The sequence below is a fragment of the Anguilla rostrata genome, chromosome 3 (assembly GCF_018555375.3).
Source record: "Anguilla rostrata isolate EN2019 chromosome 3, ASM1855537v3, whole genome shotgun sequence".
In the NCBI taxonomy this organism is placed as follows: domain Eukaryota; kingdom Metazoa; phylum Chordata; class Actinopteri; order Anguilliformes; family Anguillidae; genus Anguilla; species Anguilla rostrata.
The window spans coordinates 17,444,001-17,458,370 of NC_057935.1; the positions used below are offsets into that span (position 1 = coordinate 17,444,001).

At 47.7% G+C, this 14,370-nt stretch overlaps 1 protein-coding gene across 1 annotated transcript in view; it reads left to right on the top strand.

Moving 5' to 3' along the window:
- LOC135250346 (unconventional myosin-XVI-like) overlaps positions 1 to 14,370 on the top strand; it is a 123,978-nt gene that overhangs the window by 78,193 nt on the left and 31,415 nt on the right. The window contains 4 exon segments of the mRNA XM_064326547.1: positions 150 to 225; positions 1,943 to 2,118; positions 5,570 to 5,650; positions 7,502 to 7,707. Of these exon segments, the coding sequence (XP_064182617.1) occupies positions 150 to 225; positions 1,943 to 2,118; positions 5,570 to 5,650; positions 7,502 to 7,707 (539 nt within the window).

A 14,370-nucleotide genomic window follows, 5' to 3' on the forward strand; every position in this document is an offset into this window, starting at 1 on the left:
GCTTGTGTCCCCACTTGTCATACACACACACACACACACACACACACACACTTCGCCACGCTCAACGGGCGTTTGACGCACAGGTACGCGGGAGGAGCCTCTTCGCGTTCCATCAGCGCTGACGTGTTTATGTGTCCTCCCGCTGACAGATGACCTACGACCTCACGGGGTCGCTGGAGAGGAACAAGGACGCCCTCCCCCAAAACCTCCTCTGCGTGATGAAGTGTAAGTCGTCTTTGCGTTTTCCCTTTTTTTCGTCCTCGTTCCCCTCGCCCTCGCGGTTGTTTTGTTTTCGGACGTCTGATGCGAGGGCTGTTTTTGGAGACGGGATCTCAGTCGGCCGCTCTGGCGAACGTCTCATTATCATGTGTCCGTTATGCTCGCTCTGGACTTTGGGGGGGTTCCAGTGGCCTGAATGGGCCGCATTCATAAACTTGTGGAAGTACTCGCAGGCCTCTGTTGATGTTAATTGCCGGGTGTAATTCCCATGACTGATCCACTCATTAATATCGCGCCCTGCTCTGTCATTCAGACGCTGGATAATTGGCTTTTTGTGTGCAGCTGTTTGGCTGTTTATTTGCATGTTAATTGAAGCGGCGAGAGACGGAGATTGATGGGGGAGACAGGCTCGGGCAGGAGGCGGGCCCTCCGCGGCGGCCACCAGGGGGCGTCCTCAGCGCCTCCCCAGCTGACTGCCTACAGCCGTTCCCCTGGCCTCGCCTGTACTAACGGCCCAAATGAGCTATTCCTGTAGGTTCATCATCAGAGGAACACCAGCAACAGTGAATCAACTCTGATATAGTATGTTGTACTCTGAGGGAGTCAGTTATTATGCATTTCGGACAGCCAGGCTAAATCTTTCCATTCCACAACCTTGAGGCGAATGGCTCTCCACTCCCTCCCTCACAATACATGTACATACTGGCCCCCCAAGTGGTGGAGAAAACAGCAGAACTGTTGGCTATCTTCCATCGCAGACTACATCTCACCTCCCCTCCAATCCCCATCCACTAACACTCCCACCTTTAGAACTAATTCAAGTTTTAGGCTATAATATTGTTATGGCTTTATGTTTTCATTCTTTAGGCTTGTTATATAACCTGTATGCATTCAGAATATGTATTTTGGTTTTTGGTTAGCATAGTCAACTAGCATTAGTGCTTTAGAGATGTAGCACACTTGCTAGGTCTGGGAATGCTGTTAGCCAGGTCTGGCACTTTTGCTCATATTAATTAGGTGAATGCGCTTACGTACGTTGTAAACCATCTGGATAAGAGCGTCTGCTTACTGAATGTAATGTAAAAAACATTGGGGGGCTGGGGAGGCTTACTGTCTGAACTCCATAACCCCTCGCCTGAGTCCATACCCCCAAATCTCCCACCCACGCTGTTCTCCAGTCCCGTCTCCCCACGCCCCACACCCCACACCCCGCTCTGATCCCAGTCCAGGAGAGATCCCGGTTAGCTTTCTCCATTCATCCTCCGCGCTCTCCTGTGCTTTTCCAGGTGAAAGGTCGGCTCGGCCATGGGAACGGCTCTTTAAAAGGGCCGCCCGAACCTCCCGGCACCGAGGCTTCACCGCTAAGGAGACGATTACCCCTGGCGCCTCCTTTAATTGCCGCTAATCATTTACACCCCCCGTTTATTTTCCCTCCCTCCCTCCCTCCCTCCCTCTCGGCCAATTCATCCGAGCGCACACTCGCGGGCATTGTCGGGGCGGCCCGGAGACGGCCCGCTGGGGCGTCGGCAGAGCGGGAGCCCCGCTAACCGTGTGGGGAGATGGGCCGACCGACGCCTCAATGCTCCTATTGTTGAAGGAGGGGCACGCAGTGTGTTTTCAGTGGCATGAGCCGCACATCTGGAGCGATTGTTTATCCTGGTAATACCCCCCCCCATCCCCCCATATACCCTACACCACCCCACCTTCTCTTTACTCCATGCAGCCAGCGAAAATGTGGTCATCCATCAAGTGTTCCAGGCCAAGCTGACGCAGACTGGGTCGCTGGTCCCCCCCCACCACCGCCTTAAACTGCGAGGGCCCAAAGCTGCCCTGCTCCTCCAGAAGATGACGTCGCCCGGTCCCGCTCGGGAGCCAAAGAAGCATCTGGATGCGAGCAAGGTAGTGTTTCAGGTGGACGGTGAGCCCGCTTCAGTACGCGTGTGTGTGTGTGTGTGCGTGTGTTTGTGTGTGTGTGTGCGCGTCTGTGTGAGTGCGTGTGCATGTACATGTGTATGTCTGTGTGTATAGTTTTGTGTTTGTGGCGGGGCAGTGTTCACTGTGGTAGTCTCAGTAGGGGGGGTGTTTTGAACAATGGCCGCTCAGTCTCCCAGCTGGACGTAATGGTGTTTATTCAGTCACTCTCCCTGCTTCTTAACACTTATCTCTCTCTCAGCCCTCTGGGCACTCTGACCACATGTGGCCTTTTCTTGTTTGTTTGCTTTGTTTGTGTTCCTGACCATTTCTTGGTCAGTCTGACCGGCTGGCTGCCACACAATTCTGGTAATATTAAAGTTATTCTTAACACTATGGACAAAAACTAATTTCCTTTCCATATTGTGTTGAAATGCAGAGGCTAAATTTCAAAGCCGATTTATGAGTAATGATGACAGCTGACTGTAAGCTGTGTGTATGTGTGTATATGTGTGTGTGCGCGTGTGTGTGTGTGTGCGTGTGTGCGTACGTGTGTGTGTGTGTGTGTGTGTGTGCGTGCGTACGTGTGCGTGTGTGTGTGTGTGTGTGTGCGTGTGTGCGCGTGTGTGCGTGCGTGCATGCGTGCGTACATGCGTGTGTGTCTGTGTGTGCGTGTGTGTGTGTATGCGTGTGTGCGTGTGTGTGTGTGTGCGTGTGTGCGTGTGTGTGCGTGTGTGCATGCGTATGTGTGTGTGTGAGCGTGTGTGCGTGTGGTGTGTGTGTGTGTGTGTGTGTGTGTGTGTGTGTGCTGTGTGGTGTGTGTGTTGTGTTGCGTGTGTGCTGTGTGTGTGTGTGTGTGTGTGTGTCGTGTGTGTGTGTGTGTGATGGTGTGTGTGTGTGTCTGTGTATGCGTGTTGTGTGTGTGTGTGGTGGTGTGTGTGTGTGTGGTGTGTTGTGTGTGTGTGTGTGTGTGTGTGTATGGTGTGTGTGTATGTGTGGTGTGTGTGTGTTTGTGTGCGTGTGTGTGTGTATGGTGTGTGCTGTGTGTGTGTGTGTGGTGTGTGTGTGTGTGTCGTGTTGTGTGTGTGTGTGTGTGCTGTGTGTGTGGTGTGTGTGGTGTGTGTGTGTGTGTGTGTGCGTGTGTGTGTGTGCGCGTGTGTGCGTGTGTGTGTGTGTGCATGTCTGTGTATGCGTGTGTGTGTGTGTGTGTGTTTCTCTTCTGTGACTCTCTGACTGATAGGCGCGCTCATTGATTTGCAGGTCAGGTCAGGTCGCGGTGTGAGCGCAGAAGCCCGGTTTCCAGTCTGTTCTGCCAGCCTCTCCCTGCGCTGGCAGGCCAACCGCCCGGGCCCTCTCTATTTATATCCCTCCGAGGGCTGGGGCCGGCGGAAGTGCCCTCCATTAGCAGCCCTTACCCCGATGCGCTTTCCCTGAATCTGCATTGATCCGGGGCCCGCCTGCCTTTTCCCAATCCCGTCCGAAGGGCTGGCGGCCGAGGCCGTCCCCACCGCGCAGGATTCCGGCTGATCCCGCGCCCGAGCGCAGGCAGCTTCCCCCCCTCTCTTTCGGGCCGCCTGTGAAACGAGGTCGCGGCCGAGTGCGGTTCCTAACAAATTAGAAACCCGAACCGCAGTTCCAAATGACCCCCCTTCCTCCATTATGTAACTGTCCCCGGGTCCTGGCAAGTCCCAACATGTCTATATCAACGGGAGAAAACGTCACAGATAGCATCACCGACTTATGATGTTATCATTATAATATGATATAACATTTGCTCTGCATTACAGTAAGAGGGATACTAGACAGAAACACCTGCCAAAGAGCTTTATTTTGGGGCGAGTGTACAGTTGAATGAAAGCATCTGGAAAATGATTTTTTTCCTCCATGTTAAATTTAATCGGGGAGGGCATAATTGAATTATGAGGTTTAAAAGTGCCTGTGGATATGGGTGTCTCCACAGCTTAACCCATTTTATCAGTGTTCCTGGCCTTGTGACGACACACGTCCTGTTTCCCACTACACAGAATCAGATCAATTTTTCAGCCTCCAGGAAACCCAGGTTCACCTGGTTTATCTAGCTTTTTATTTTATTTTCTTTCAGTGGACCTGATTGTTTGTCCAAGCCTAGCCAAGTATTCTGGTTTCCCAGATGGAACCCACTTAGTGCCCTGCTCTTTCTGTTAGGTTGTTAGGGGTGACGTTGCCATGCCAACGCTTCTCTTGTGGGGGGTCCACAGAACCCGCAAACAGAGGTCTCCATTATTACCTGATTCCCGGCTGCTTCTCCTGAAGGGTCTGGGAGGGAGGAGAATAATGACCCCCTTGTACATAATGACAGTACATCCCTGGAGAAGTGTGCTTGGCTCTGTTGACGTGAGGCAGGCCAAGAAACCCTCAATTACCCCAAATCTGCAGAGGGCAGATCCAAGATGGAGGACCTGAGCCCCACACAATGTGTCTGGAGGGGAGACCATCTATACCAATCTGGCTTCAATGAGGGTTTTGATACACCCATAACCACGAACATTCCCTCTGACTGCGTTAAAAAAGAACAGTTCTGTTGGGGTTCACAAAAGACAAACTTTTGGGGCAGCAAGCTTGTTCAACATCAACAATAACATGTGCTTACCTCAAATATTGTTAAAAGCACATTTTGAATGGTTATAAGCACATGTATGCCTAATTACTGTATGTTCAAAGGATATATAGTTATATTGTTTATAATATCTTACATTTTTACTGTTAGACAGTCCCTTCAGAAAATATTTGAGAGCTGATGAATTAGATGCTCAAAAACTAATTCCTTCCCATGCAAAAATATCCCAGCACCAAAATAGCATAGGTAACAATGGCTAACTAGAATTCATGTTATCTAACTTTGACATGAAAGGTACAGCTAGTTGTCCTCATTTTGTTTACCTTGACAGTTTTATTACTTGATGACAATTGTATTTGTTGAATTAGTTGTCCAGTGGGTATTTTTAAAGGCATGAGGAGAATTGATTCCTGGAAGCCTGAAGCTGAAGACTATTGTTTTGTCATTGGTAGTGGTCTAAATCTGACCCACAAATCTCCCCTAGAATTTAGGCTGTGTTTTCCACATGGGGCGAAAAATGCTATTTCTCAAACTTTGTTTCACAACATAATCTCGCTTGATTCAGCTGCCGTGCTGCATCTTGGGAGCTGATAATGCTGTTTGCCTGTAGCCATTACTGTGACATCACAGGCAGAATATTTAAGATAACCACGCGCTAATAGAGAAGTGGCGATTTGGCCCCGGTTCACCTGATGGCGCAGCGTTGTCTGCTGTTCTCGTCTAGTCCTCGCCTTGCGCGAGGCCGGCCTGAACGTCCCCTCCGACGGCAGCCGACCCCTGCCCTTCACCGCGCTGATGTCATCCTCCTCGTCAGAATCCCTTGTCCTCCATTTTCTTTTTCAGCTCCTGAAGAAGAAAGGCAGCACTTCGCTCTTGCAGCGGCTGGAGCGCGGTGGACCAGTCACGGTCGCCATCCAGCTCAGGGTGAGCGAGCGGACGAGGGGCGATCAAACCTGGCCTGGGATGGAGTCACCCCAAGGGGTGGGGTCGGGGGGGGGCTCCCCGGCATTCTCTCATGTCACTGCCAGCCATCAGCACGGTCTAAGCTGCCAGTCGGGGGGGGGTTTCACGGTTAAGCCATGTGTACTGATCTGTATTCTCGGACACGCACACTAACTCTCACCTGTCCCCAGGGAAAGGAGTAGAGTAAAGGGTACTTAGCACTTTACCCTCCCTTAGTATTGCAGGACTTTTTTTGCGTGGCTCTCTGTCGAAAGTTATTCCCTCTGTGACTTCAGTTCCATGCCTGGAGGGTCAGTCTGCATGCAGGGATTTATGAACAATTACCCAATTAGCCAATTACCTCCACACGCTAGCGGTGGTTCGGTCGTACATTAAACTGCAGCAAAATGTTTCCTAGAGAGACACGGATACAATCAGCTGGGGTTCATGAGCTTATCAATGAATTGAGCTGCAATGTCAGCTCAGGCTCATGAAATCATTAAGAGCAGAAATTTGGCGTGAAAAAGTTGGCGTGAAATCAGAGAACAGAAACAGATCACCCCTTTCTTAGTTTCAGAAAACGGCGCAGTGCTGTCGTCCGCTTATAAATAAAGCGCTGGCTTGTTTTCCTTCGCCAGCCATTCACCACCCCCGAAAGCAGAACAGAATAACGTGACTCAAACCACAGGGGCGGCGGTTACGCCCCAGAGGTCGTTTCGTACGCCGCGCTCTTACGCAGTGGAAAGAAACCCGAGCGCGCCCAGAAGTGTGCAGACGCACACGCCACGCTTCCTGCCCTCGTCACCGTCTCGCATGTTGCCCCCGCGAGTAAAGAGGCTGTTGTTTCTGAGCGCGGTCTTGTGTGCCTACTCAGTGAGACCAATGGCGTCACGAACGCGGCGGTGATCTCATCCACAAAACATCAACGGCCACGAGCCATGCTGAGTAGCCGGGGGGGGGGGCTCTCTCCAGAATTAGAAAGGTTTATAGACAAACTGCACTATTTCCAATCTCCACAAAACGGGCAGGGATACAAGGCTGAATTAACTGAGTTTGGAGTGCCTTATTCATCTGAATATAAATAGCCTCATAAGGAAACAAGAGAAGGAAAAATAAGGCAGTACGCAAGCATGTATAAATAAACCCAGAAGACACAAGAGCATGCGCTTTGCTGTAAAACAAATTAAATTGCAGAGAAAGTACATCTTACGTCATTAATTGTCTTTGATTTTTTTCTTCTTTTTTGTGCTTTGTTTTGGTTTTTTGAGTGAGAGTTATTGAAGTTTTCGGTTGTTTCCGATAATGAGGGTCGGGTTTACTGTCTGTTACTCTGGCGCAATTGCACGGTGTAAATATCTCCCATGGATTACCCATATGTCAGCATCGACTCCTGGCTACATACCCCTGGCTTATCTGATTGGTGTTGCTGAATGCAGGATTGTGACATCATCAGGTTTCTGTCGCTTACACAAATAGAAAGGGGCGTTTCTCTGTATTTATGACACCGTCGGCCCAAATCATCGCATTTTCAAATGGCTGCAATGGTTCCCAGTCACTTCCTCTGTAGTAGAGCCGTGCGTAAGGTCTGTGAAAGGCACTGTAAAGTAAATTTTATTGTGGTTTTGTAGGCCAACTCCTTGAAATACCTTTATGGAGTCTGATGACTTCTGTAAGGTTTCTAGGAAGATAATTTATCCATGATTATGTCATTCAAGCCACAGGCATGATGGTGAGCCCAGCTCATTTCCATGATATGAAATTTGATATGGACTTATTATGTTGTGGTTTACATTTTTTTTTTACTTTCTCATCTTCTCCTTCTGTGTGGTCCAGAACTCTCTAAGTGAGATCATCAGCAAGCTGCAGGGCTGCACCCCACACTTTGTGCAGTGCGTCAAACCCAACAAGACCAAGCGGGCGGACGCCTTCGACAGCTTCCACGTGTCCACACAGCTGCATTATGTGGGGGTTCTGGAGATGGTGAGGATGATCCGCTACGGGTATCCGGTCCGACTCCCCTTCGCAAGTTTCCTGGTCCGGTAAGGAACCTACCCCCTTCCCCACGGATCTACCCCCACTTAAGCCATCTATCTCTCTTGCTACCAAAGCTCAGTTAAGTCCTGTAAAGTTTTCTTCCTTGGTTTGAAACTTTTTAGATGCTGGTAAAATTTGAAAATGCTGCAAATGCAAATCCCTGTGAATTTTCAACAACAAAATCAATTTACAGAATAAATCCTTCAGAACGTTTATATTTTTTGGTTTTACTCTACACACACACACACATATGGTGTATGCTTCGCAATACATATGTTATAAACTCGTACATGGTAAGATGTTGTTTCTCATTTAGATTCTGACTGCAGCTGGCTTCTGCGGTTTATGGAAAAAATAACCTTTGTGTAACATTTCAAACTGTCCCCCTTTGACAATGGCAGCTTTTAAAGATGTGGCAGAGAGCGACTCGCAGGTTGGCATAGCCTCTTTGCCAGGTCAGGGTGATCCCAAACTCAGGAGTACAAAGGAAAAAGTGCCGCATGAGCTCATGTGGCTTATTGTGAAATCTCTGCCTCTGTCATTCTTCCAGAAAGACGAAGAATACGGTGTTCCAGCACTCTCAACTCTCTGAAGAGGGTGGCTTGAAGGCCAGAGCCAATTTCCACTAAATGCACGCTGGTCGCAGTGCCATGTCATAGTGACACACGCTCTCTCTCACACACACACAGAATGGGAACAAAGCCTTTGTTGGTTTCTTTTTTTTCCCAAAGACCAACACTTTCACAGCTCTGAAGAGTCCTGTTAGGTTTTCACTCTCTCTCTCTTTCAATCTCTGCATCCCCCGAACCGCTCCTTTTAATGGGGGGTAGGGGGATGAGCAGGGTTTTCTCCATCTTGCTTCATTCTGCAATAGATAAAGGGATTACTGGCCTTGTGCGTTAACATTCTAGTCAGATAATGAAGGGGGGGATGCAGGGGGGGGGTAAGGGGTCACATGGTGAGAACAGTTTCCACCACCCTGGAGTAAACATCATTAATCTCCTGCCCACACCGGCGTCCCTGAATCCGCTCTCTCTGCTGAAACGTGAGGGACAGACACCCTCGCTGATGACATTAGCATAAGGGGGCTTCCTGTAAAAATTGCAGCGATTATAGACAAGGAATTGAAATACTGAAATTAGCATTTCTGCGTTTGAAGATCACAGTGCACCCCTCTGTGTATACAAAATACTTTTTGGACCTTGGGCGGGAGGCATGGACAAAGAGGAGTCTTGCGTATCCCAAGATGAAATGGGCCCAAAACCCTTAGGGTGCTCACACAAAAAACAATACTCATCAGCACCAAGTCTCTGTTTTTTGAACAATGCCTCCTGAATGCTACAGTCTTGTTGTTTATGATTCAACTGATGTGGCAGACTCTATTTCTGAATTTCAGAGCTGTTAGGACACAGGAAATGTCCATATATTGCATAATACTGTTAATCCAGTCATCCAGTTGTCATACAGAACCTAAATTACTCTACCAATAATTCCCTTCACAACATGTTAACTTTTATGTTTTGAAATTTGAAAAAAGAAAGACATTTTTGTTTTTTTGTTGGATTGGTTTAGTGTCTTGGTTAGAATGATCTCTTCCACTTTGAAGTATTGCTGCAGATTTTGAAGTATTGCTGCAGGTTAGACACTTTATCTTTTACTTTCATTCACTGTCCTCAAAAACTGCCTGAAAGAAACCTCAGCTTCATTACAGCACACATGTACTGTACCTTAAAACCACCGAGGCCACATGCATCCAAATCCAAGTCCAAAACCTGAATTTGGTTCTTCTCTGTTTTTGTTCTGATCTTCATTTGGTCTCAAAAATGGAAGATCATGATAAAGTAGGTGGAATAATCCTTCTGTGTTCGGTGTTTCCTCTTCCAGCCTTCTGGTGGTGGGTGGGACTATTGCCAGACAACGAAACAAGTCAATCAATCAATCAGTTAGTCAACCAAACAATCAATCTGTCCAATTTGAAAAATCAAACAAAATGAGTGCCATGGACCACTCCACAGATAAAATTCTGTGTAACTAATTCATAGCATGTCCCAGGGGAACCTTTTTACACATATTCAATTGCTACCGTATAAAGGATATTATGTGGGCAATATAAATGATTATCTCTAGAGGGACAAATCATTTATATAACTCATTAATGTTACTCCTTCTTGGGGAGTGAGAATGAGGACTCTTATTGAAGTAACAATAAATGCTTCTCTGTTTCTCCAGTCTCCTTGTGCCCACCAAAACAGTAAGAGTAAGAACAACTTTATTTCTTTGGGTGGAAAATGTTCATTTAATAGTAAGATGTCATGAATGAGCACAATGTTCTGTATCCACCCTTGACTTTCTCTTTGGGTTGGAATGTTTAATTCCTCTCACTTCATTCTTTTACCTTCCCTCCTTCTCCATATCAGAGAACTCAGAATGACCAGAGTTCAGATTTACTTCTTTCTTTCTTACTCTGTAATATCTGTCTGAAAAGACTCTCTCATCTCCTATTGCTGTAAACCTCAGATGGCACCGCGCTTTGAATCTCAGGACATTAATTGATAAGCGGATTCTCTCTCACTTCCACCGTCACCTTTTTCTTTTTCCTGCACGTCTGAGTGTTCGCCATTGTTGGGGGGGGGGGGAGTGGTACCGCAGCAAGGCGAGCGGGAGGCGTGCGCGTCGTGTGGCGGCGGACCGCGGGCGTTTAGCATCACAATGGGGCGTCGCCGGCCCAGACGGGGGAGGGGTTGGGGGGCTTGCGGCGGGAGTCCGGCGGAGGGAGGGCCGATTGTGATGTAAATGCAGATTTTCTTTTTTTTTTCGGGGGGCTTGGTTTGAAATTCGTGTTGATTTGCACGCCCCTTTGTGGACGCTCCCTCGGGGTGACCCTTCATTTAGTGCGCCATTCATCACGGCTCTGCGCGCATTGTGCGCGGACCTCAGGACCGCTGTGCTTTACATCAGGTGCGTACTGTAATGCCCGGGGATTAAAGCAGCCGTATCACAGGCCCCCGGCTTTCCCTCCCCACGGGGAGGATTCCCCCGTCCGCGCAGTCCCGCTCTCTCCTTCCCCCCTGCCCTTCCCTGCCTGCCCTACGCCTCCTCATGCGTCTTTGGTAATAGTGATGTCTCCTCACGCCTCCTCATTTACCACGGCGTCTCCGAGCTCCTCCCTGAGCCGCCTCGCGCCCCCTCGTAGTCATAGTGTCTCCCTACGCCTCCTCGCACCTCCTCGTTAATCGCAGCGTCTCGCGTCTCCTCCCCGAGCCTCCTCCATATTAATCCGTTTTTTTTCCTTCCTCTTCCCTCGACCGTGCTCACACCTCTGCTTGGCTTCTGGTGCTTCCCAGCTCCCCGTTGGTCCTCCCCGTGCTTTTTAGCTCTTAATTATCGTGGTTCCCTTCTCCTCTCCGAATCCCTCCCCGGGCCTCGCGCGTCTACTCGCACCTGACGTGGGGGTGTAAACTTAGAGGTGGAAGAGGGGATATCTCATTTAACACGGCGAGAATGTGGCATGCTCCGCTTGAAAGGTGTGAAACTGTGCACAGAAATAGCGTCTGGTACGGTACGTGCCATTCAATTGCTGCGGCATTCTGTCCGTAAGTTTTAGTCATGCGCTGCAAAAAAAAAACCAACAGAAGGAACTAATGCAATTCCTTCTCTTTGAAATATGGAAATTCAGTATACTATTGAAATAAAGGCAAAATACTGTCAAAGACCTGACAAAACCTCACAGATCAAGCACAGGTCAGCTAAGGACAGAGCGCTACAGTCTAAATTCCACTCTACCCACCACCCTACTTTCTATGGTCAAAAAGAAAACAAAGAATGGAGTGAATATAAATGCATCTTTGTATGCTGCCTTTGTGTGTGCGTGTGTGTGTGTGTGTGCGTGTATGCACGCATACCCATGTGTACATGTATGTTTGCATATGTGTGCGTGTGAAGAGGAGTGTGTACGTATATGTGCGCGTGCTTACCGGTGTGCATGCTTGCTTTCTTGCGCGTATGTATGTGTGCGCATGTGTAGAGGTGTGTGCCCATGCGTAGGGGTGTGTGTGTGTGTGTGTGCGTGAGTGTGTGCGTGTGTGTGCGTGTGTGCGCATGTGTAGGGGTGTCTGTGTGCGTGCGTGTGTGTATTCGTGTGCGTGTGCGTGCGTTCAATGGAGTATAAAGCATGTCTCCTTAAGCCGTGATTTCAAGGGTAAATATTTTAGAATGAAAGCGGAGAAGCACAATGGGCCTCCAGTCTACCACACCGCCGGTCTCGCGCCGGGTCTCGTAGCAGCAGCCGGGCCCAGAGGCCCCGCCCCCTTTTCTAACGATACCCGCGCGGTCATAAATCACGGCCGCGTCCTGGGGACAGCATCGGAGCGCCGCTTCTCCTCGCCAGCGTGCCCCCCGCAGTCTCCCCACAAATTCACTGTGTTATTGAATTTTGATTTGATAAGTTATTATAGCGGGTTAAGGTCAATTGCATTTGCAGCTGCTTTTATCAGCCTTGATAATTTAATGTGAAAAGCTTTTGGACAGCAGCAAGCCGCCCTGGTTAAACAGTTGGCTTGTGACCGGAACGTTCTGTACTGTATCTCATACAATTTTATATCTTTTTAAAAATGTATTTAATATGTACAATATGCCCATCTCGCACAAATATGCCCGACTCGCCCAACATGCTAGACAAGGACAAAATAGACAAGGACACTGAGGAACATTTTATGATTTAAATTCAATAAATTTAAATTCAATGATAAAACTTCCATAAATGACAATTTGCAATTCAACGTGTTTAACAGGAATAAGGAAACTGAATAGTGTTCCTTCTAAAACAAGTTTTTTGTGTATCATAAATAATGTATAAGGGGGAAAAAAAAATGTTTAATAGACATCCAGGAAGCCAAACAAGCTTTCACATTTGCAACATTTACCATATTCAGGAATGTTTTGGAAATAAACTTAAAAAACAATTTATAATAAAAATGTATTTATTTAATGTGTTTTGGGAATATTTATGTTTGTCACATTTGAGGCACAGTTTTTTTTACAGTTGTTTTTTATTATTTATAGTTTTATTATTAATTAATTCTTGTTTCTCCAATTTCATTTGATACTCACTAGCCCAAACAAGATATGAGATGAATTTTCAATATCCATACGTTAGAGCTTGCGTAAAAATGTGTACTGTTGACGAATGGATTGGCCCTTAAAGAAATGCTCAACTGAGCAGAAAAGAATTTCTATATTTTTCTCCAGAAGGATTTCAAATGTCAGAGAGCAGCAGAGGATGTGCACTTTCTGCTTTGTTGAAAAAAACAGGACCTGCTATCACCTTGCGCACCTGCGGCATGTGCTGGAATTGGACAGGATGATGGGAACATTTGGTTACCTTCCAAAAATATCCTCCTGATTATTATGTTCAAAATTAAGTGAAAAAAAATCCATCTAGATGAGGGCAGGGATGAATATTTGCTTGATGATGAGTAGAAAGAGGTAGGGTTTGTATTTTGTTTAACTGTGCATGGGGTGCTGTGACACTTTGATTTTTATGAGGCTTTCACCACCACCCCCCCCCCCCCAAATCCTACCCTTCACCCCATTTAAACTCATTGCCTCATTGTGACCATATGACACAATCCTCAAGGGGCTCACAAAATTCCAGGATATAAATCATTTTTATCTATATACATAAGAGGTCACCGATCCAGAAGTTTCTGTGGGCTTTATGTCCCTCTTGAGGGGGCGTACGGTGTCTCGAAGACTACGCATTACCATACAGACAGGGGGGTGAGTGAAAGTTCATAGACAACTTCTTTCCTTAAATAAAAAAACAAACAAAAGGAATCTTTTAACTCTCGCAGAAGGTGTTTAACCAAAACAATCTGCTGCTGTCTCAGCTGGTCGTCATGAGACAACAGGGTCCATGTAGGCCCGCCCCTCCCACACCACTGCGTCAGGCCTTCAGTGCGTCTCTGCACACTGAGACACACTTTCACATGTTTTTGTCTCTTAAGGGAAAAGGAGATTTATATTATATTGTATTGGCTCCAGCACCCTAATGAATGAGGACCTCATTTATTCTCTATGGGCATACAAACCTTTGTTTCCCTGCAAGTCCTGAGAGAAAAAAAAAACTTATGGAACATATAGTCAACAGCAAATGAACCATAAGGCCTCCGCTCACCCTGTTGCAGCAATACGAAATCATTATTATTGGAAACGGTCTGATCTTTGGTTGCTTCTTTGAGGCTGATCAATGTGGAAACGTATGATTCTGTAATGGCTCAGAGAACCCCGACTGATTTCAGATCAGCACCCATTGTTCACTTTACCGCCGGCGACCCCTGTGGTTGCACCGAGCCAGTAAGGAGGCTGCTGACCTTTAACAGCCCTGGCCAGCACCAATAGGAGCAGATGGTTACCAGCCTGCCCTCTTCGACTGCTGACCTCTGCACCTCATAATGGCTGGTCAGCAGATGGTCTTGTTCAATTCTGGAGACCATTCCGGGTGCACTCCCTTCCCCCCTGTCCCCTCCTACCCTGGACATGTGTCACGCTCAAATCCTTCCCTTGTAAGTGACAGCGAAGGCTTGGATGTTCCTCGACTCCCCCCCCCCCCCCCCCCCCGTCCTCAGCAATAAAAAAAATAACAAGACTGGTTGGTTCTCCGTGGCAAC